A 24,335-nucleotide genomic window follows, 5' to 3' on the forward strand; every position below is an offset into this window, starting at 1 on the left:
AAAAAAAAATACAGCATACCATTGAACTAAATAACCAAACAACAAAAGCAAATTCATCAAACCTCAAGATATTATGAAACAACTCAATAAAATAAGGGAACTAATGGAAGAGTTAAAAAAAACAAACTAAAAAACAAAAATCAACATCAAAAATAAAGATTACAAAACTGAACAAAGCTCCCAAACCAAAACTCAACCCAAAAGACGCACAAAACTCCAAAGTGCTACAACACCCATAGAAACAACCCTTCTTTCCGAAAAAGTGCCCATAAAGGAAAAGGAAACAAACCAAGAAAGAAGTTAAAACCAAAATAAACAGACCATGCTCAACTTCCAGACCAAGAGACTCAATCCTAAACTGATTTAAGGAAATGGACACGGAAGATCAAAGATCAGACACCAACGACTAACAAAAGTTAAAAATGAATACATAAAATCTAACCATAATCCAAAAATCATCCAATGAGCCTAAAACATAAGATAAATGACTCATTACTTCTTATAACAAACCATCAACCAGCCATCATATGTCTCCAAGAAACCTTTTTAAAAGCTGAAGATAAAATAAATATAAAAAACTACAAACAATACAACCACATCCACAATACCCAACAGAAAGCCTCTGAAGGAGTATCTATACTTATTAGAAATAATATCCCACAAAGCAAAATAGATCTAAACACTAATATTCAAGCCATTGCTACAGCAGCTACACTACACAGAACTATAAATATCTGCACTACCTGCATCCCACCTCAGGATCCAATAAACGAAACACAGCTGAACGAAATAATAAATCAGTTACCCAAACCCTTTTTACTGTTAGGTGACTTTAATAGTCACACAATATAGGATCTGCATACTTGGATAAGAAAGGAAAAAATCTTGAAAAAATTATTAACAATAATGTCTTGTGCATATTAAACAATAAATCCAGCACATATGTTCATTTCGCTTCAGGCACCGACTCAGTACTAGATCTATCATTGTGTGACCACACTATCTTCGTGGACTACGACTGGAAGGTTCTAGAAGATTCATGGAGTAGCGACCATTTTACTGTGGTTTTAACAAAACTGAAATAATAAAAAAAAAAACTATCTCTCCCAATGGAAAATAAAAAAAACAAATAAGGACGAATATAAAAAATGCCAACAAAAACTCTCAGAAGAGGAAAACCCAAATCTATAGAATATTTTTCTAAAAAAAATACTAGCCATTGCACATGAATGTATACCTAAAAGTAGCGAAACTGACAAAGACCCTGATTTAACAAATGCCAAAAAGCAATTCAGCTATGTAAAGCTGCTTTATAAAAATTCAACTCCCAACCAACGAAGTACAAATTAAACCTTTTTAAGCAAAAAAAGCAATAGTTTGTAAAATTATTAGAGAAGAAAAAGGAACATCATGGAAAGATTATATAAATAAAATAAAATACAAAACCAAAACAAGTGTGGAAAATTTTGGGCAAAAGCTTACCCTCCCCTTTAAATCATCTATAAAACATTAAAATAACAGAGACAAAAAATATAGCAAATCTTCTCACTGAAACTTTTAAAAACAATTCCTCCAGTAAAAAATAGTCAGTCTTTCTAAAAGACAAAACAAGATACAGAAAAAAAGATAAAGAAATAAAATTTCAACTAAAAACAACAAAGAAGAATACAACTATCCTTTTATTAAAAATGAACTCCTAAAAGCCATAAATGAAGCACATAATACAGCTACCGGTGCGGATGAGATACATTATGAATTTTTGAAACAAATTCCTCCCAAATCTATAACACATCTTTTAAACACACTCAATAAAATATGGTTCAAGAGAAAACTACCCAATAGCTGAAAACATGCTGTCATGATCCCCATCCCTAAGACATATAAAGACAGTTCAGATCCACAAAATTTCAAACTAATTGCATTAACAAGTTATCTCTGCAAAACATGTAAATAATGACAAATAAACAACTAAATTGGTGGTATCTGGAAACGAATAACTCCATTACCAACATACAAAGTGGTTTTAGAAACAAAAGAGGAACAGTGGACAACATAATCTGATTGGAAATCTTTATCAAAGAAGCTTTTATTAAAAAAGAATGTGCAATAGCTATCTTTTTTGATTTAGAAAAGGCTTACAATACAAAAATGACGACTGGGTATAATAAGAGACCTGTACAATCTTGGATTAAAGGGCAGACTGACAAAAGTTTTTCTATCTGATGGAAGTTTTAAAGTAAGAATCGGACCAACACATATCAGGCACATAAATACAGGAAAAAGGAGTCCCACAAGAATGTATTTTATCAGTTACGCTCTTTAATATAAAATCAATAATATTGTAAATTGTCTAAACAATGAGATAAATGGCTCCTTATATGTCGATGACCTTGTAATCTGTCATAGATCAAAAAATATTCATACTTCAGAACCCCAACTACAGATGTGCATCAACAAACAATGGACCACAGAAAATGGCTTTAAATTTTCAGCAACCAAAACTAAATGTGTCCATTTCTGTAATTATATGAAAATACACAATGACCCTAAAAGGAACAAAATTCGGAATAGCTGATCAACATAAATTTCTGGGACTTATTTTTGATAAAAAAACTCTCCTTCATCCCTCACTTAAAATATTTAAAACAAAAATGTTTCAATACAACTATTAAATACTGAGTGGGGATCAGACTGCTCATCACTCCTAAAATTGTATAGAAGCCTGATAAGAGCCAAACTAAACTATGGAAGCTTCAAATATGATTTAACCAGAAAAAGTTATCTTAAAACTCTGGATTCCCATCCATCACACAGGGTTAAAACTTGCTTTAGGTGCATTCAAAACCTCCCTGGTAGAAAGCTTTTATTTTTGAAGCCTATGAACTTTCACTAAAATTGAGACGTTAAAAATTAGGCTTGCAATATTATCTAAAACTCAAATCAAACCCCCAAAATACTGCCTATCAATGCACTTTCAATCTCAACTACACACATCTATTAAAAAAAATGCAATTAAACCTTTTAGTCTTTACATGGAAGAAACGATAAAACTGATAACTCAATAGATCAAACCAGCATCCACAAGGAAAATTTCACAAAACTCCCACCCTAGCTGTTAAATCAACCTAAAGTTATATTAGACCTAACAATATAGTCTAAATCCAATACTCACCCCTCAGACTATAGAGAAAAACTAAACAACATTTATGCAGATGGTTCCAAAGATCCAAACAAAGTGAGATGTGCCGCTATTTCAGAAAACAGTATTCAGCAGAAAAGGTTACCAAATAACTCCTCAATCTAGGGTGCAGAAATAAACATAACTCCAAGAAATAATAATTGTAGACTTATTATCAGTACTTGAATCATTAAAAAATCAAAATTAAACAATTTCTTACTAATCAAACTCTTACAAAGAATCCATTCTATCCTACAACACAAAACTTTCTTCTTCTGTTGGATTCTTAGTCACTAAGGTTTCTGTGGAAATGAAAAATCTGACATGGCAGCCAAAAATATCCTAAAACTTCAAATAAGCAACATAAAGGTCCCATATACGGACTACAAACCTTCAATAAACACTTTCATTACAAAGAAATGGCAAGAAAACTGGAACAATTGCTAAAACAGCAAACTTTTCCAAATTATTCCTTGACTTAAAAAAAATCTACTAGATCCCAGAAAATCATGCAAAGAAGTAGTCTTATCACGTATCCGGATAGGACACACATACATAACTCACTCTTACATACTAAAAAATGAAGAACCTTCCAAATGTATACCATGTCACGAACCTTATACAGTGAAACACTTTTTACTTGACTGCTATGACTTCACACAAATTCATCAACACTACTACAAGGCCACAACTTAAAAGACCTCTTCGGAAAAGAAAACTCTAAAACCATTCTAAATTTCCTAAAAAGAGCAAATCTTTACCATAAAATATAAATGCCATAAAATTACAAACTATACCAAAACATTATCCAAATATGTCCAGCGGAAATCAACTCCAAAAGCATCTAAGAATTTAAATCTTATATACAACATTAAATGACCCAAAGATGGTCGATATGCTGATTAAACAAACTATCTGTGCTGAAATCTAAGCATTAGTTCCATGAACAAAATCTTTTCCTAGAACTACTCAACTGTGGAATTCTGTTTTGCTGGCCTGCTTTCTGGTTAAGTATGGAGAAATGATCATCTTCAAGTCCAATGTAAACAAGTTCTTGTTGAGTTGTAGTCTTAAATAATCAAATTCTACCCAGTTTCCACCACTACACTGTTGTCCTAGTTACCACCATACACACATTAACCTTTATCCTCAAGTGGCCTTCAAACCTTGATAAGTGGTGATTCCCTTGTAAAAAAAAAATTTTTTTAATTAAAAAAAATACATCTTACATATAATCGCTTACAATTTTATATAGCAGTTTAATTACTTTCAAGATGACTTTGGTCTTATTCTTTTTTTCCCCGTTTTTAAGGCTAATACTCTTGAGGGTATATAATTTAGGTAATTATGTCTTGAATTTTTTGAATGCTTAAAAACTAAATCTGGTATTATGTTACTATTCACTATTTATTCAACTGATGTCTCTGAAAATTGATTCAGTTTAGAGTAAGAAATGGCTCCTATTTTTATTACGTCCAAATGGATCAGAAAGGAATGGAAATTGTATGGTTATGATGACTGAACTTAATGCATTCATGACCTGAAAGTTTCATCCCTCTGTTGCAGATATTGATGAGGTGAGACTGTAAGAAAGCAAAATGGGTTTGTTGATTTTGAATGACGACAGTAAGTAAAAAAGTGCGTTCTGGACTTTTGCAACCAAGGTACAAAAGATGCTGGCAAAAGTGAATTTAGAATGGTGATGACTATGTAGAAAAATAAATTCTGGAGCACAAAAGGTTGCTTGTTTTAATGGTATTACTCCTGTCTTCATCACTCTTTTAACTAAAAAAAAAAATAAATAAATAAAAATAGGCCTTACTTTTGGAACAACCCGTGTGTGTGGGTTAAAAAATTATAATTATGTCAGCCGCTTTAAGAAACTTGGTTTTTATTGTTGAACACTTTAAAGTTGAAATAGAAAATCGGTCACCTAAACTCGCATGCGAAAATCATTATTATAATCATTAGATCACTATGGACAGATGTTATGAGATTTAAAAAAATAAACGTTAAAATTTCAACAACATTTCTCGTGGTCGAGATTGGCTGTAGGGTTTGTTTCTTTGTTAATGGAGTCAGAGATGGCTTTGTGGCCGGGTTTGAATCTCCTGACCAGTAAGTAATTGTGTCACCCTGCATTGATGATTCCCGAAAGGATGAAACACTAGTGTTTGTAGGTATTAAAAAAATTATTGTGATATACATTATTCATATTTTGGACAACATTTTTGTGTTTTCTTTTTCTTTGTAGGAACCTATTCTGCTCACTTTTTTGATTTCTTGTCTTACCAAACTCTATAACATTCTCAAGGTAAGTTATTGATTTGCTAATTGTGTACAAACATTTTTAGTAGAAATAGTTTATAGTTTCTTTTAAAAAAGACTTTTTTTAGATTATGCAGTAAGAACAGAAAATATTTAAGTTTCTGAATTTTTTTGATTATTGTTTGTATCATTTGGATTCTTTGGACTGTTGTCAGCTTGAGTGTCATTTTCACAACATTTTGGTCAATGTACCCTCTGACCTTCTTTAGGTGTATCTTGTCAAACTCTGCATAGAATTTTGAACAGAACCCTTTATTTAATTCATGGGGATAGCACGGCTCTTATTCTGTCAGCCACGATTAGGTTCTAATTTGTAATTAGTAAATAATTAGCAATTGTATTATATTACTTAGTAATTGATCATCACCCAACGTATGTGCTACTTCTTTGAGTTATCCATCATTCTTCTGTCTATAATTTTTACTTCATCCCATAAAAGGTAGATGGTTTCCTTTTTCCCTCCATATATGGTCAGCCATACGCAAATTTTCAATCTTTCCACATATTACAGCTTTTTGATGTTCTAATCTTAATTTTAATGGACAACATGTCTCATCATTGTATAGTTTTTTACATTGACATTGAAACCTTATACTCGCAGTTCTTAGTCATGATTTTTTCTGCTTGATTTGCACAAGATGTTTCTGAAGAATCGAATCACTCCTGAATACTGTCTTGATGTGATATGGATTACATAATTTTAAGTTTTTCTTACAAACCCTTCATGGTATACAAGCTGTGGTAGTGTGGTGTCTTGAAGCTGATACCATGGTGTTTTCATGATTGTTCCTCTCCAGCTCTCTTTGTTGGTTGCATCGACTTCCCAGTTGTTTGTGTCAATTTTGGTCGCCTAAAGAATGGATTTGAGCTGATTTTTAAAGCAGCATTTTGGTGTACTATGGGGTCTGGTTCCAAAGGCAAGTTCTGAGTAAAGAGCGTGTTTAGGTAGGCACTTGTCAGGCATTCAAGCAAGGTGTTCGGCTCAGCATAGACAGCGTCTTCTTATTGTGGCTTCTATGCTTTCCGTCCTGAATGAAGAAGAATCTCAGTGTTTGTGATTAAGTTTTATCACTTTATGCATAAGATATTATAGTTTAGCTTGGTGAAAGCGTTCCAACTTTTTCAGGTCTCTCCTATAAAATATCTACGTCTCCCAGATATACAGCAGGATTGAGATTACAACTGTTTTGTAGGTCATGAGCTTAGTAGATTGTGTCAGCCCTTGATTGTTGAATACTCTTTTATGAAGTTTTCCATACGATGCATGAGCAGCTCTGATTCTGCAATCAATGTTTTTCTCAGCCATTGCATTTGTTAAGACACTGCTGAGGTAAGTAAACCGCTCTGCATTTTCTAGTTTTAGGTTATTGTGTCCTCAGGAGGAGTTTGGTGTCCAAAATGAAGTTGGTCTTTGCTATGTTAATGTTAAGTCCATATTGCAAATAACCTCTTGAGAAGTTGTCTGCTGATGTCTGTGGGTCTTCAATAGTATACAGTTGTTGACATGTTGCAACAGTGATTCAAGTGTTGTTTGTCCATGTTCTGGACCTTTTTTTTTTTTTTTTTTACATAGGCATCACCACATTATCAAGGCCCAGAGGCCACTCAAGGATAAGGGTTAAAGAGTGTACAGTAGAAATTGGACAATATAGTAATCATTAGTAATGAAAATTTGGTAAATTTGATAACTTATATGGAACGGCTCATCAAGAACTTATTTACTTTAGACTTGAACACAACCATATTGTAGTCAGCCGGAAAGCAGGAAAACAGAAGACAATTCCACAGGCGTGCAGTTCTAAGAAAGAAGCTTTGTTCATGGAATCTACGTTTAGGTTTAGGCACAGATAAAGAGTGGGGGAAATTATTGATAGTGTTTACAGCTAGACGAGTGTTTCTTGTGAAAGTTTGGCGAGGGGGGACCATAGATTGAAGCTCGTCTATTCAGTATCATAGTGCTATTTGGGGTTTTTCAGTGGAAAACTACCAAATAGCTGCAAACAGGCTATCATGCTCCCTTAGCTAAAGAGAAACAGAAATTTTAGATCTAAAGCATTGACAAGTTGTCAAATCTCCTATTTTTGCTCTCATTTATAATCTAATTTTTAGGGGATGGAGGGAAGCATAAGGGGGGCTAGTCATGTCTGCCATAAATAAAAATGCCCCCCACCCAACTTTCTTTGCGTGTATAGGAATTTCTAATGGTGAATTCCCATTCCCCTCCAAAAAAATTTTCAATAAAGTCCATTAAAATCTCTGAGTATAATTAGTTTATACTTTGGAGAAGTAAAAGGGATAAGCTGATTTAGTTATTGGTAGAATTCTTAACTGTGTTTTCTGAATCGAGGGTTGGTGCGTATACTGATATCAGGTTCGGGAAGTTCTTTGAGAAAAAGACATGTAATTTCATTATGCATTCACTTATTTCTTTGTTAACTTGCACGAGGGATGTTTTAATTGCAAAACTCGCACCATGCATCCAGTGTTCTGGAGCAGGCTTCCCCTTCCAAAAGATTGAATAACCAGACTCTGGTTTGCTTACTCTTCCTTTTTCTGAGAGTGTGGACTCACTTAATGCTGCTTTTAGCAATTGAAAAGTGGAAAAGCTCTTTGCAAATGATGGCCATTCTCATTTCTTTGCAAATGATGGCGATTCTCATTTCTTTGCAAATGATGGCCATTCTCATTTCTTTGCAAATGATGGCGATTCTCATTTCTTTGCAAATGATGGCCATTCTCATTTCTTTGCAAATGATGGCGATTCTCATTTCTTTGCAAATGATGGCCATTCTCATTTCTTTGCAAATGATGGCGATTCTCATTTCTTTGCAAATGATGGCGATTCTCATTTCTTTGCAAATGATGGCCATTCTCATTTCTTTGCAAATGATGGCCATTCTCATTTCTTTGCAAATGATGGCCATTCTCATTTCTTTGCAAATGATGGCGATTCTCATTTCTTTGCAAATGATGGCGATTCTCATTTCTTTGCAAATGATGGCCATTCTCATTTCTTTGCAAATGATGGCGATTCTCATTTCTTTGCAAATGATGGCGATTCTCATTTCTTTGCAAATGATGGCGATTCTCATTTCTTTGCAAATGATGGCGATTCTCATTTCTTTGCAAATGATGGCCATTCTCATTTCTTTGCAAATGATGGCCATTCTCATTTCAGGTCGAGCTTTGTTTTGAAGATCAAGGAGGGTTCTAACATTTCATGCGCCAAGGCTCATGGTCATATGAATGTTTTTGTTCTCTGGCTTTGACCACAGTACAGTGGGCACCTGCTGGCTACAGTATGCCAGCCGGGTGTCAGTGTTGGTATCCAGTGCTTGCCCAGTCGCAGAGTCACCATCTGTTCTCTGGTATGCGACCATCACACGTTTGCTGCCTGCATGCAAATTAGATACTAAGGGTTACCAGCTTGCCAAGCCTGCCCCGTTACCTCTGTTTTGTCTCTGCAGAATTTCATGGAAGACAAACAAAAAAAAATACAATCTAGAGTTATGTTAGACTTGTACATTTGTAGGTTTGAACCAGCCCTAGCTACAGAGTGCTTTGGTTGATTCATAAAGCACAATTTTGTGTCACACACATCAGATGTCGCCATCTGCTGTAGTAAACATTTGCTTGACATGCAGGTTCAGGAAAGCACCTAGCAATGGGTTGCCAGTACGCCATTAGATGTGGGAAGTATTGATTTGTCGTCTACCTATCAAGTGTGCTTGTCCTAAGCCTGGTTGCAATCACTGCTGAGTGCTACATCTTGCCAAAACACAACTCGTGATTTTGTTTGGAATTGCTTATTCAATATATTCACAGCTAATCTCGATATCTAGAAGCAGATTCCCCCCCCCCCTCTGCAACCAGGGGACCCGGTGGATGGAAGTTAACACCACGTTTACACACATAATATGTAGTAATAAATGGTGGTACTTACAACTAGAAATAAAAATAGGTTCAAGGCTCCTAAATGTTGTACTAGATTTGTCCACAAGGACCTCTGATGCAGTGGTTAGAATACTTGGAAAAATTTAGTTGTAAAAGTGACCTTCTTCTGAAGGTTGAAGGTTCACTCCTCAGTGTGGGCAACCAAAAATACAATTGCGAATTATTTCAAACTGTCATGGCTTTGAAATTCTGTGCAGATTCCCAAGTTCAACAGAAAGATTTCCAAGTTTAACAAGATACACTTGAAGGTCAAAGGTTATATCGACTAAAACACTGAAAATGACACTCAAGATGAGAACAGTAATCTAAAGAATCCAAATATGAAAAATACTTATATAAAAAAAATTGCAATGCAGAAAAACATTTATTGCATAGTTTAGCTGTCCATATTTGCCTTTTCCTAGGTGGAGAAATTGTTTATTTTCCTAGATATTTTTATATTTGTTTTTTAATTCTAATAAATACCGGATAAGATTTGAAGTGCAATCTATCAATTTTTATGTCCCAAAATACTGATCTTTTTATGTATGTTTTTTAAGTGCATTGTAGAATTTATCTCATTTTGAAATATTAGAAATCTTAAATACTTTTAGAAATATTGCAAATTGTAGATAAATTCCCAACAAATAAAACGTATGTCGTGGCTGGAAATTAAAACCAAAACCTTAAAATCCAAAAATTTATTTGGATGTTTCATAAATAGAGCTTAAAACATTACCATAACAAAATAATTATAGCTTTGACATGAAGTCATAGATTCATGATTGATATGTTTCAAAAAATGAATTTAAACAGGAGTGGTAATGATAATAAATATTTTAATATTAAAACGAATTTGTTTTCCATTAACTATGTATGTAGTTCTTTTACATTGCGTTGAATCTCGCATGGCTCAGGATTCAAGCAGATACAAAAATAAGTGCTTGATTTTTTTAGTTTTTATCTGCCTGATAAATATAGTTCTAATTTTTCCTTGTTTTGTTTTTCTACCTTTTTCTGTATTTCAGGATAGTATTAACAGTGATATATTCAATACTTATGCAACCATATGGCCATTCACTGTGAACAAGTAAGAAAATTTTTGTTTGTAATGATTAATATTCCCAAATTTTTATCTGGTGCTACCAGATCAGGCTGTCTACTGGCTTCCTGAGACGAAATGCACCTACATCGTTTTTCTGTTTTTGTTTTCTATTCTCTTTTGTAAAACTTAATTATTTTCTGCAAAAACAAAAACAACTCCCTTCCCCTCTCATTTCCTTTTCCTTCCCTACTTACCAACCCCGTCCCCCCCCCTTCTTTTTTTTGCTCTGTTGGTAGGGCACTAGAATAAGCCAACTTCCTCCCTGCAGAGGGTAAAAATCCCTCAATGGGGCAACCAGTTAACCGTGGGTTGCTACCCGTAATGCCTTAGGATGTGATCCTGGTGATTGAGCTAACCTAGACCCGGGTGTATAAAAGTCTAGGCACTGCAACACATTACTTCGGCCCTTACTTCGGCTAGATGGGCGGTCGGAGAGGCCTGATCCGACCAATCGGACAATCACGCCAAGCCCTAGCACTTACACCCAAAGTACCAACTACCACAACAAACAAGCCCGTTCCACAGCAGACATCCTCACTGTAATCTCTGAACGTATATGCCATTCACTGGACAAAGCGGGGGAAGGCAGAGCGGTAGCTCTAGATATATCTAAGGCTTTTGACAGGGTATGGCATGAGGGTCTCCTCAGTAAAATCAGATCATACGGTATCACTGGTAGATTACTTAACATAATTAAATCCTTCTTAGATAAGAGAAAAATCCAGGTAGTCCTCGACGGTCGCACATCTAAACAATATGATATAAATGCGGGAGTGCCCCAGGGTTCTATCCTTGGACCTCTATTGTTCCTGATATTCATAAATGACCTCCCCGACAACATTGCCTCTGAGATGGGTATATATGCTGATGACACTACACTCTATGGCAGACACGACAGGAAGACGAATGAACACATTTCTAAAGAAATGGCAGAAACACTAGAGGAAGACCTCCAATCTGTAGTGGAATGGGGACAAAAGTGGTTGGTCGCGTTCAATGCTGCCAAGACTAAACTAGTTTCATTCAATAATTACAAGAAACCCTCTCTACCACCCATAGCAATGGCCAACGACTCTTTATCTGAGAGTCCATCTTTCAAACTCCTTGGCCTAACGTTCACAGGAAACATGAGTTGGAACAATTACATTGAAGGCATTGCCAGGGCCACTGCAAGAAAGGTAGGCTCTCTCTACCGTGCTAGAAAACTACTAACACCCGAAAGTATCCTGTACCTCTATAAGGCCACCATTCGCCCATGTATGGAGTATTGCTGCCACATCTGGGCTGGTGCATCTGCTACTAGTCTCTCGCTCCTTGACAAGGTTCAAAAGAGAGTCGCAAACCTGATAGGCCCTGAACTGGCATCTAAGCTTCAGCCTCTGTCCCATCGACGAAATGTTGCATCCCTCTGCCTTTTCTACAAGTATTTTAGTGGTGAATGCTCTGACGAACTGCAATCACTTGTGCCCCCACGACGCAAGCACCCTCGACAAACCCGACAGGCTACTAGATCCCACCCCCACACTGTAGAGATCCCTAGATGTAAAAGATCTTTTTACTCCAATAGTTTCTTCCCCAGAACCGCAAGACTCTGGAATTCCATTCCAGGTCCCTGCTTCCCCAACAGTACTGACGTGCAGAAGTTCAAGTGTAACGTGAACCGACACCTTGCTGCCCAAATCCCTACATAGTACCCCAGTAGTTGTTTCCCCTGATAGTAGCCCCCTACACCAAAGTGGCAATTTGCCTTGTTTGGGGTGAAAATGTAATATAACTTAAAGGTACTCCCATCTTTTTTTTTTTTTTAATTATTTTTCTTCCCCCACTACAAAAAAAAGGCAAACCAAGTAAGTGCTAGAAGGCGGTGGCAAGGGTCAATCAATTGGAAAGACCAGAACTCAAAACTCCATCTGAGCAAATGTATTTTTGAGGACATATTGAACAGAAAATATAGTGCTTGAGAACTCCTTACCAAAAGAGTATATCCTCCACGTAGCCCCGACATGGTCAACGCGAATGGGTTTCCCCCTTACTATGCCCCAATTTTGGACTCCGAGGTGGGTAGGGAGTGTGGTTGATGAAAAATAAATCCCAAAATCTATAGCTGATAAAAACAAATGTACCCCCCTCAAAACCCTTAAAAGAAATCATTCCTCTGACTCTGACCTCTCAAGCCCAGATGAAGAACAAAAATTCAAAACTAGAAAAACCGTTCCAACCATAGACGAAGGAAACTTCCCATGATTCTTGGTTATTGGATTAATCGAAAATAAAAAAATTAGAAATTTATCACCTTTCCTAATAAAAAAGACATTATTCACAAAAAGTAAACCAAAAATGATAAAAAAAAAAACTGAAAATGAACTAATGAAAATGAACTAGAAAATTTAATAAAACAACTACCTTCACCATTCATTCTTCTAGGAGACTTTAACTGCCACAGTACGTTATGGGGATGCAAAGTCACAAACTCAAAAGGAAACAAAATTGAACAATTAATTAATAAAAATAACTTGTGCTTTCTCAATCAAAAAAATCCCACATACTTAAATCCAACAAACGGATCAACTAATGCCATTGATCTTACCGTGTGTGATCCATCAAGCTTCTTGGATTATATGTGGAGCACTTATGAAGAATCCTATGGAAGTGATCACTTCCCTATTATAATCAATTACAGTAACTCCATCCAAAACCGCATACCCAGGTGGAACACAAACAAAGCCAACTGGGCCGAATTTAAAGAACTCTGTTCACTAAAACTAACAGAACATCAAATCCAAACAATAGAAGAATTCACGGAAGTACTCATAACAATAGCCAAAAAATGCATACTCAAAAATTCTCCTCCTGGAAAAAAAACAAACCATGGTTCAATCCAGAATGTAAAACAGCCATTAGACAGAGAAAGGCAGCCTTAAGAAAATTTAAAAAACAACTCACAACAAACAACTTAATAGAATATAAACGCCAAAGGGCTAAAACTCGAAAAACAATTAAAGAATGCAAAAGATCCTGCTGGCAACAATTTGTCAACAAAATCAACATCACCACTAAACCCAAAACCATCTGGGAAATGATTAGGAAAATAACTGGAAAATATAACCAAATCCAATCAAACACCTTCTCACAAATAAACAGAAAATAACTGATAAAAAAGATATTGCTAACACACTAGCTAAAACCTTTGCCAAAAACTCATCATCAAAACACTACAATAGACAATTCCAAATACTTAAGAAACATGAAGAAAAGTACAAAATAAACTTTAACTCCAAAAATCAAGAACCTTACAATGAAATCTTCTCACTCAATGAACTAGAAACCGCCATAGAAAAATCCCATAACTCAGCTGTAGGACCAGATGAAGTGCACTACAGCTTCCTTAAAGAAATTCCACTAGAATCTCTAAAACTCCTTCTCAAAATTTATAATAAAATATGGGGACCAAAAGATTTCCCAACTTCATGGAAAAATGCAACAATAATACCAATACCCAAACTGGGAAAAGATACATCAAACCCAGAAAACTACAGACCAATAGCTCTCACAAGCTGCCTATGCAAAACGTTCGAAAGAATGATTAACTACCGTCTTATATGGTATCTAGATGACAACAAAATAATTTCTGAAATCCAGTGTGGATACCAAAAAAGTCGAGGATGTATAGACCACATCACTAACCTCGAAAATTATATCGGAGAAGCTTTTATCAATAAGGAACACGTAACATCTGTTTTTTCGATCTTCAGAAAGCATATGAAACTACCTGGAAACACGGTATCATAAAAGATCTCCACAACATCGGACTAAGAGGCAGATTACCTGAATTCATAAAAAACTTCCTTTTTTTTTTTTTTTTTTTTTTTTTTTTTACATAGGCATCACAACATTATCAAGGCCCAGAGGCCACTCAAGGATAAGGGTTAAAGAGTGTACAGTAGAAATTGGTCAATATAGTAATCATTAGTAATGAAAATTTGGTAAATTTGATAACTTATATGGAACGGCTCATCAAGAACTTATTTACTTTAGACTTGAACACAACCATATTGTAGTCAGCCGGAAAGCAGGAAAACGGAAGACAATTCCACAGGCGTGCAGTTCTAAGAAAGAAGCTTTGTTCATGGAATCTACGTTTAGGTTTAGGCACAGATAAAGAGTGGGGGAAATTATTGATAGTGTTTACAGCTAGACGAGTGTTTCTTGTGAAAGTTTGGCGAGGGGGGACCATAGATTGAAGCTCAGTTGAACACTTTCCATGAAAATAACGATACATCAGAGACAAACTCGCAACATCTCTTCTGTGAGATAGAGGTTGCAAGGAGGAGAAAAGGACATCTCCTACGAGGCTACGGTCTATTTTGAACTCTATCAAGGCAGGACAAGTCCTTTCTAGCAGCTCCTGCCCAGATGTGGCAACAGTATTCCATCCTTGGACGTACCTGGCTCTTATATAGATAGAGAATAGCATCAGCAGTGAGATATCTACCGGATCGATAGAAAGATCCCACCATTTTTCCAGCGGCCTTGGCAACAGATTTGATATACGTGTTCCATTTAAGATCAGGAGTAATGGTCAAGCCCAGAAGCTTGTCAAAACTTGAGGCCTCCTGAAGATGAGAGCCATTCATTTCAATTGATGACAAATGTGGATCAGAATGTTGATGATGTAAAGAGAGAAGCTTGGTTTTAGATGCATTAAAAGTAACCAGCCACTCCTTTCCCCATTGTACTACGTGCTCAAGATCAGAGGAGAGAGAATTGGAGAGAACTTGGTCGTTTACTGTCTTAGATGTGGTACCATAAATGGTAGTGTCGTCAGCATAAATGTCTACAAATGATGTAAGGATATGATTTGGAAGATCATTAATGTAGATCAGGAAAAGAGTTGGGCCCAGGATGGATCCCTGAGGGACACCGGCATTAATACTGTGAGCTTCTGATTTTTGCCCCTCAACTACTACTCTTATGAACCTATCAGAAAGAAATGATTTAATAATTGAGAAGACTTTTCCAGCTATACCATAGCTAGCGATCTTATGAAGTAAACCTTTATGCCATACCCTATCAAAGGCTTTAGATATGTCAAGAGCAATTGCCCTAGAAAGATTGCCACCGTCGAGAGATTTGCTAATCCTATGCGATATAACTGTAAGGACATCTGCTGTAGATCTAGCAGAACGGAAACCATATTGAGTGTCACTAAGAAGGTTATTTTTGTTGAGATGGTTGATTACTTCTGTATTTAACACAGATTCTAACAACTTACTCATGACGCACAGGAGACTTATTGGCCTGTACTGAGAGGGGGATGAGCGATCACCTGAATTCTTAAATACAGGGCATACTGATGAGATTTTCCAGGGAGATAGGAAACTATTCTCCTTAAGACAACGTTTAAACTGTTTTGTAAGTATGGGCGCTAGTTCAGGTTGAAGTTTTTTGAGTACTATAATTGGAATACCGTCAGGGCCAGTTGCTTTACTCGAATCAAGGTTTTTGATTAGCTTGGCAACATCACGTACAGATATACGTATATCACATAGCGTGTTTTCTGATACAGGAGGAAATATTGGGGGTTGGCGGTCTTGGTCGCAAAGGGTAGAATTAGCTGCAAAGTTCTTGACAAAGAGTTTGGCTTTGTCTGATGCTGACGAAATTACCTCAGGTCCATTGATAATAGTTGGGATGGAGCACACGCTTCTGTTCAGGATTCTGTTTGCTATTTGCCAAAACTGGTGGGAACCAAGCCGCTGCTCAGCTACTTTGGACTTAACAGATTGAGCATACAACTCTCTTGCGTTCCTTATTACTTTCTTACAATGGTTGCTGGCAGTCCTGAAAACGGCTTTAGTTTCCATACATCTATTACGTTTGAAGCAGTGGAAAAAGTGATTTCTGTGCGCAATGGCAGCAGCACATTCTGGAGAGAACCATGGCTGGCTGTTAGGTTTTTGCTGAAACTTTTTAGAGGGTATGAAATGGTCAATACCTACAATTAACCATTCCGTCAGGTCTAATACTATAGAGGACACATCCTTTTTAAACATGGAATGCAGAGGTAGATCAGATATAAATGTACGGAAGCTATCCCAGTCAGCCTTAGTGTATCGATATACTGTACGATGAAGAGGTACGTCTGGGGACTTATTACATTTCATTTTTATCTTAATTGATACAACAGAGTAGTCGGAAGATCCAAGAGGCGACAGAACAGAAACTGAACATAGTTCAGGGCAAGTTGTGAGAAAAAGGTCTAGTAGGCTCGCATACTAGCCGTCATTATCGGGCACACGGGTAGGTTCCTGAACAATCTGAGTGAGGTCATAGGCAATGGAGAAATCATGACAGAACCTCCCCTCATCATCGGTCTTGTTTGAGTGGGTCAACCATTCGACGTTGTGAACATTGAAGTCTCCACATACGTGAATGTTAGCTGAAGGATAAGTAGAAAGGACTTGGTCAATTTTCTCAGATATGCTTTAAAAGATAGTAACTCCGCTGTTGTGGGGGTGATAGAGAGTAAATATAAATGCAGTAGTGTGAGCTAAAGCAACCTGGAAGCACATATAGGGTAAGTTAGGATCTTCCCTGGAGATGTCCCTCCCACATGGAAAGCTATCTTTAATATAGGCACATATTCCATGCCCATGGCGATCTTGGGGGTCAGATTTAGAAGTTAAGTTAGAGTATCCTGTAATTGCAAACTCATCTAGGGAAATAGCCTGTCCAATGCCAGTTTCACTTAAAAATAAAAGGTCTGGTTTAGTCTCCTGTAATTGGGTTTCAACCTCTGGAAGGTTAGAACGAAGACCCCTGATGTTGGAGAAGGAGACATGGTAGTAGGGGTCTACGTTGGAAGTTGGAGAACCGGGTTTAATCGTGTATTTTTTCTTGAAACTTGTCATGATGAAATTTTGGAATTTGTGGACTAGGTCGTCAGATTTACTTAGAGCAGGACAGAGAGGGGAAACTAAGAGAGAAAAAGAAACGAAGAATTTTTTTTTTTTTTTTTGTAGCACATGATAAGGTAAAGCCGTAACAATTACCCACTAGTATGGCATCGAGAGGCCCCACCAGAAGCTACTGCATGGTCCAGATTCCATTCACCAAATGGCAATACAGCAGCCCCAGTACTTTGCACCTGCTGATAGGACAGCCTCCTTAGTGGTTAATCCAAGGTTCAGGTCCCTGACTATCAGGCGGATAACGTCAGCCCAGACAAAACGTTTACCTCCAGCACCCTTACTAGTGACATGGCTACAAGGATAGACATAGAAACAGAAAATTTCCACCAACTCTGCCAACTGTTCGCGCAAAATACTGCCAACCTAGAAAACAGCTTTTTCTTCTCCCTTTGTCAGAAAAATCACTCATTAAAAAATGAGGACTGAGGGACAAATAAGAAGAAGCGAGAGTAACAGGAGCTGCCGATAACGCATCCACAATGCGTTTTCTACTCTCCATTAAAAAAAAAAACTATTAAGTATTGTACTTAATAAAAGTCCAACAGACGTGTTTAAGGGAAAGTATGGTGAATAGATTCCCCTCTCACGAACTAAAAATGAGTACAATTAGGTAATCTATTTTTGCAATCAACTCGGTAGATAAATAAACATTTATGGACGAGAAAAAAAGCTAGCATTTAATACAACAGAAATACATAAATTAAATACTGAAATAAAATGTAGTTATTAATATTTGAATCTAAAAATAAAAAGTGCGAATTAGTAGAGAAAATCACTTATCACAACAACACTTCCGTCTCCAAACTGCAAACTAGTGAAGAATTTAACTTTTAATAGCGTTCAGAAGATTTTTTTTTTTTTAAATTAACCGTTAAGAGAAAGCGTGATTTTATTCTAAACTTTAACTAGTCACGTTTTAAGAAACTTATGATATAAAAGAAAAGCAGATGGGGCGGGGGGTTTCTTCTGAAGTTAGTTGGTGACGTTATAAGTAATTGCGAGATAAGATGGGAGCCAGAAATTAGGGGTGGGGGACTGAAAATGATAATATAATGGATTGATTATACAATATTTAAGATCAACTTGGTAGATAAACATTTATGGACGAGAAAAAAAAAAAAAAAAAAGCTAGCATTTAATACAACAGAAATACATAAATTAAATACTGAAATAAAATGTAGTTATTAATATTTGAATCTAAAAATAAAAAGTGCGAATTAGTAGAGAAAATCACTTATCACGACAACACTTCCGTCTCCAAACTGCAAACTAGTGAAGAATTTAACTTTTAATTTAAAAAAAAAAAAAAAAAAAAAATAGCTCCGTATATGTAGATGACTGCTCAATCAGCTACAGATCTAAATACACTCACACTATTGAAAGAAAACTACAACATAACATAAATAAAATTAATAAATGGGCAACTAAAAATGGTTTCAAATTCTCCAAAACTAAAACAAAATGTATCCATTTCTGTAACCAACGCAAACTCCACCCTGACCCAACCTTACAGATTGAAGGCGAAAAAATTCCATTCGTAAATGAACACAAGCACCTGGGAATCATTTTTGACAAAAAACTAAATTTCATTCCACACATCAATCACATCAAAACCAATTGTAATAAAGCATTACAACTCCTACGAGTCATCGCCCATACAGATTGGGGAGCTGACAAGAACACACTACTATATAGAGCATTAATTAGATCAAAAATAGATTATGGTAGCCTCATATATCAATCCACCAGAAAGTCATATCTAAAAACCCTCAACACAATATGCCACTCCGGACTAAGACTAGCACTAGGAGCATTTCCAACCTCCCCTGTAGAAAGCCTGTATGCAGAAGCACATGAAACTCCTCCAATGCTCAGAAATCAAAACCTTGGTCTAAAATACTACACAAAACTTACAGCCAACCCCACAAACCCAGCACACAATAGCACTTTAAATCCAAACCGTAAACACCTTTTCGACCAAAAGGAAAATGCAATCAAAACCTTTGGACTTAGAATAAAATTGATTTCCAAAGAAGCAAGTCTACCCATAACCAAAATTCACGAAACTGTCCTACTCAAAACCCCTCCCTGGAAAATCGTATCTCCTAACATCGACCTAAGTTTAAATAAATACGAAAAGAAACCTATTCATCCAATAATTTATGATAATCTCGATAAAATCAAAGAAAAGTATCCAGATCACACACACATCTATATGGATGGGTCTAAACAAAATGACGCAACAGCCAGTGCAGCAATACTCAATAAATCAATCAAAAAACAATCAAACCTCTCAAAAGAAACCTCAATCTTCAGTGCTGAAATACATGCTCTAATCTTAGCTCTCAAACTCGCCTCTAATAACAAAAAAAAACAAATTCATAATCCTTTCAGACTCCCAATCTAAAAGCGATTAAAAATAAAAAGATGGACAACCCCCTAATCGCAAAATTACTCCAAAAATTAACTGAACTAAACAATAAAAAAGAAATCATTTTCTGCTGGATACCGAGCCATTCTGGTATTAAAGGTAATGAATTAGCAGATTCAGCAGCAAAAAACGTCTTAAATCTCCCAATCGATGCAAATTTTAAAATTCCATACATAGATCTAAAAAGACGTATCAACACATATACAACAGAGAAATGGCAAACTTACTGGAATGAACACTTTAACAACAAACTTCACGAAATCATGCCAAAAATCAAAAAACAAGAACAAAATATGAAACTAAACAGAAAAGAAGTCAAATTAACAAGAATAAAAATAGGCCATACTCACTTAACCCACTCATATCTCCTAAAAAAGAAAGCCAACTCATCTGTATACCTTGTCAAACACTACTCACAATCAAACACATATTAATTGAATGTACTGATTTTGTAACAGTAAGAAATCGATTCTACAAAGAAAACAATATTAAAGAGTTATTTAATAAAAACAATCCCCACACCATACTCTCATATCTTAAAAAAATTGGCCTTTATAAAAAAATTTAAAAAGAACCCTTAATACAACAGTCCTGGATATGACCTAAAACTATATCCGATGGTGAGGCTCCACCTTGCGGACCTTGGGGAGTGTGGAGCCACCCTTTAATTGCCATTGCTCCCAGGTCCACTCTGACCCGGAGTGGTAGTACCTGTTAGGGTCCCAACTATGGGTTAAATAGAATCCGACTTAAAAAACAAATATACTCCATTAAAAATCGTTCCCCAAAATAACTAGATTCGGCATTAAATAACTTGAAAAAGGTTGATATGCCGTAAAACAAAAACAACCAACCAAATTTTTATCATAAAAGGTTTTAATAAAGTGTTCTTCTCCTTGCTGAATACTTGTTAATTGTAAGGATTTTGCTTCTTTTAGCATCATGTTTCCCCTCTCTGAAATGCACACCTTACACACTTATGTTCTGCAAAAACAAAAAAAACCCTTCCCCTCTCCTTTTTCCTTCCCTGCTTCCCAACCCCGTCGGTGGGGCATTAGAATATACCGACTGTCCCCCTGCAGAGAGTAAAAGCCTCTCAATGGGGCCACCTGTTGGCCGTGGGTGGCGACCCATAATGCCTAGGAAAAGGATCCTGGTGGCTGAGCAACTGATATCTAAGGAAATTAAAGGTATCAGTTGCAACACTTCACTTTGGCCTTGTACAAGACTAGACGGGCAGTCAGAGGGGCCCAATCCGATCAATCGGCTAGTTATGTCAAGCCCTAACACATCTACTTTTCTATCAATTTCCTCCAAACTGTAACAAATACAGTTCTACCCTGTACCACTGTAAACTATGTACATATTTTCCCCTCTTTTCCATGTGTTAGAAGGCGGTGGCTAGGGTCAAATGTGCCAAATGAATAAAGTCATGACATGGCTGTATAGTGCCGGAAGTTACCACAAATTACTTGGATTGTGTAACCTAAGGATTATGGGTGCTCATGACTCCCATTTGGGACATGTATACTCTTTTTGTAGCCCTGGCATGACAAGGCGAATGGGTTTCTCCCTTAGCATGACCCAATATTGGACTCCAAGGTGGGTGGGGAGCATAAACAATGAATTTTCAAATATACATATGTGGCCAATTACAAAAATTCCAAGCTCTTACACGTTGACTTGGATAGTTCAGGTAAACTACACCAAACATTCTCAAAATATAACGGACTTATCACTGTTTATTATACACAAAATTATATCGGCATATATTACCTCCAAAAATGTAAAAACTTTAAAAAATAAAACCCTACTGGTGGAAGTGGAAAAAGAAAAACATGCTACTTTTCTCCTAGGAATGAAAACTTTCCACAACATAAATATTAAAACTTATCCACACAAGAATCTGAATGCATCCAAAGGTGTAGTAAAAATGAAAGACCTATCAATGTGCACTACTGAAGAGATCACAAAAGAACTTAAAAATCAAGGAGTAACAAACGTTAAAAGAATTACAATGAAAAAAGAGAATCAGACTATACTTACAAACACTTGCATTATGCAGTTCAATAGACCCACTATCCCAAAAGAAATCAAAATTGGGTTCAACGTTGAAAAAGTTGAACCCTTTATCCCAAACCCACTTCGGTGCTTTAAATGCCAGAAGTTTGGCCACCATGAGGATGCATGTAGTGGACGAGCAGTGTGCACAGATGTGGCCAGAGAGATCCAGACCACACTGCCAGTGACTGCAATCTTGATTGCAAATGTGCAAATTGTGGAGAAAACCATCCTGCTTATGCTAGAGCATGCAGAATCTGGAAGAAAAAAAAAGAAGTAGTGTCAATAAAACATACCAAAAACATCTCCTTCTTCGAAGCCAGGAAAATAGTAGATGGATACATGAAGGAAAAGACGTACTGTCAAGTCACCTCAAGTTGTATATCATCCAACATCACTAACCAAGACTCCAAATACGAAATACTAATAAACAAATTGTTACAATTGGGACCAAACGACTGGCCCAAATTTATAAATGAAATCAGACCAATCATATCTTCAAAAATTAATCATCCCATTAAATCATCAACTAACGTTACCAATAAAACAAATTCTCAACCAAAATCGGAACATCCAAAAAAAACAGTCGATCAAAAGAAATACCACAAAAATCACCAGTACGTTGTGCAGATCCTGAAAAAGACGAAACTAAGGAAAAACAAAATCAGTTAAAAGAAAGACCACACAGGTCACCAATACGTCTTCCCCGTGGTGAAAAAAACACACTTAAAAAACAAACAAAAAATACATCTACCAAAAAACAAAATAATATAAAGAAATTACCACAAACAGAAACCACTACTACTACAAATAGATTTATGGAATTAGAAGACATGGAAACTGAAGTTACTTCTGAAACCAAAAAAAAATCATCATTAATTACAAGATAATCCAATAGAATTGCCATGGCTTGAAGACAAATTACAATGAAATTTTATTGGTGCAAACCAAATTTAATCCTTTAATTTGTCTCCAATGAACCTTCCTTAAGAATGAGGACAATTTGATTATAAAACACTATCAACAATATAACTACATTCATAATACAGGACTTAGAGCCTCTGGTGGTGTATCAGTATTTGATAAGCATTTGTTCTTTATACATATTTCCACATGAACAAATAGATGAAAATGGAGAACTTAATAGAGCAAATACCCAAACCCTTTATTTTCCTAGTCACAACACCTTATGGGGATGCAAGGAAACGGATAGAAAGGGAAAGAAAATTGAAAATCTAATAAATAAAAATAATCTATGCTTGTTCAACCAAAAAGAAGCCACTCACATCAATCCAACAAATGGATCGCTTAGTTCGCTTGATTTAACCATATGTGACCTTTCCACTTATCTGGATTTTTCTTGGAGCGTATTCGATGATGCCTGTGGTAGCGATCCCTACCCAATCATTCTCAAAAACCATGAAAAAATATTTGAACATCCACCAAGATGGAAGCTTAACAAAGCCAACTGGGAAAAATTCCAGAATCTCTGCTCAGAACAATTGACAGAAAACAACATCGATACAATACACAAACATAATTATTAAAAGAAGAGTGCATTTCCAAAAACACTACTTCAGGAAAAAAGAATAGACCATGGTTTAACAAAGAATGTAAAGAATCAATAAATCTACGAAAAGCAGCATTAAGAAAATTTAATAAAGAACCAACAACAAGCAACTTAATTGAATACAAATTGCATAGAGCAAAATCACGCAGAATAATAAAAAAAGCCAAAAAAGAATGCTGGCAAGAATATGTCAGCAAGATCAATGTTTCCACTAAACCAAAGACAGTTTTGGAAATGGTTAAAAAAAATTCTGGAAAACATAACCTGACACCAATTAAACATCTTTTTACTGAAAATACCAAAATAACAGAAATGGAGCCTATAGCGAACAAATTAGTCAAAACATTTTCAGATAACTTTTCAAAAAACTATAACAAAGAATTCCAAACCATTAAGGAAAATATTGAAAAGTACAAGCTAAACTTCAATTCCAAAAACTTTGAATAATATAATAAACCTTTTTCAATAAGAGAATTGGAAAATTCCATAAACAAATCGCACAACACAGCCATAGGACCAGATGAGGTCCACTATAGTTTTTTGAAAATACTTCCAAAAATTTCATTGGAACTTTTACTAAAAATCTACAATGACATCTGGATAAAAAAAAGTTCCCAGAATCTTGGAAACCTGCAACGATTATTCCAACACCAAAACCAGGAAAAGATTCTTCAGATCCTGGAAATTATCGACCAATTTCACTAACAAGTTGCATGTGCAAAACACTAGAGCGAATGGTAAATCATTGCCTAATTTGG

At 36.0% G+C, this 24,335-nt stretch overlaps 1 protein-coding gene across 1 annotated transcript in view; it reads left to right on the forward strand.

Moving 5' to 3' along the window:
* The window catches only part of LOC145277820 (integrator complex subunit 8-like), a 163,719-nt gene that overhangs the window by 114,214 nt on the left and 25,170 nt on the right, over positions 1 to 24,335 (forward strand). The window contains exons 20-21 of the mRNA XM_080129719.1: positions 5,433 to 5,492; positions 10,468 to 10,529. Coding sequence (XP_079985845.1) covers positions 5,433 to 5,492; positions 10,468 to 10,529 — 122 coding nt within the window. The remainder of the gene's footprint in view (positions 1 to 5,432; positions 5,493 to 10,467; positions 10,530 to 24,335) is intronic.

This window comes from Euprymna scolopes, chromosome 6 (assembly GCF_053919585.1).
Source record: "Euprymna scolopes isolate OS-2025 chromosome 6, ASM5391958v1, whole genome shotgun sequence".
NCBI classification, from domain to species: Eukaryota; Metazoa; Mollusca; class Cephalopoda; order Sepiida; family Sepiolidae; genus Euprymna; species Euprymna scolopes.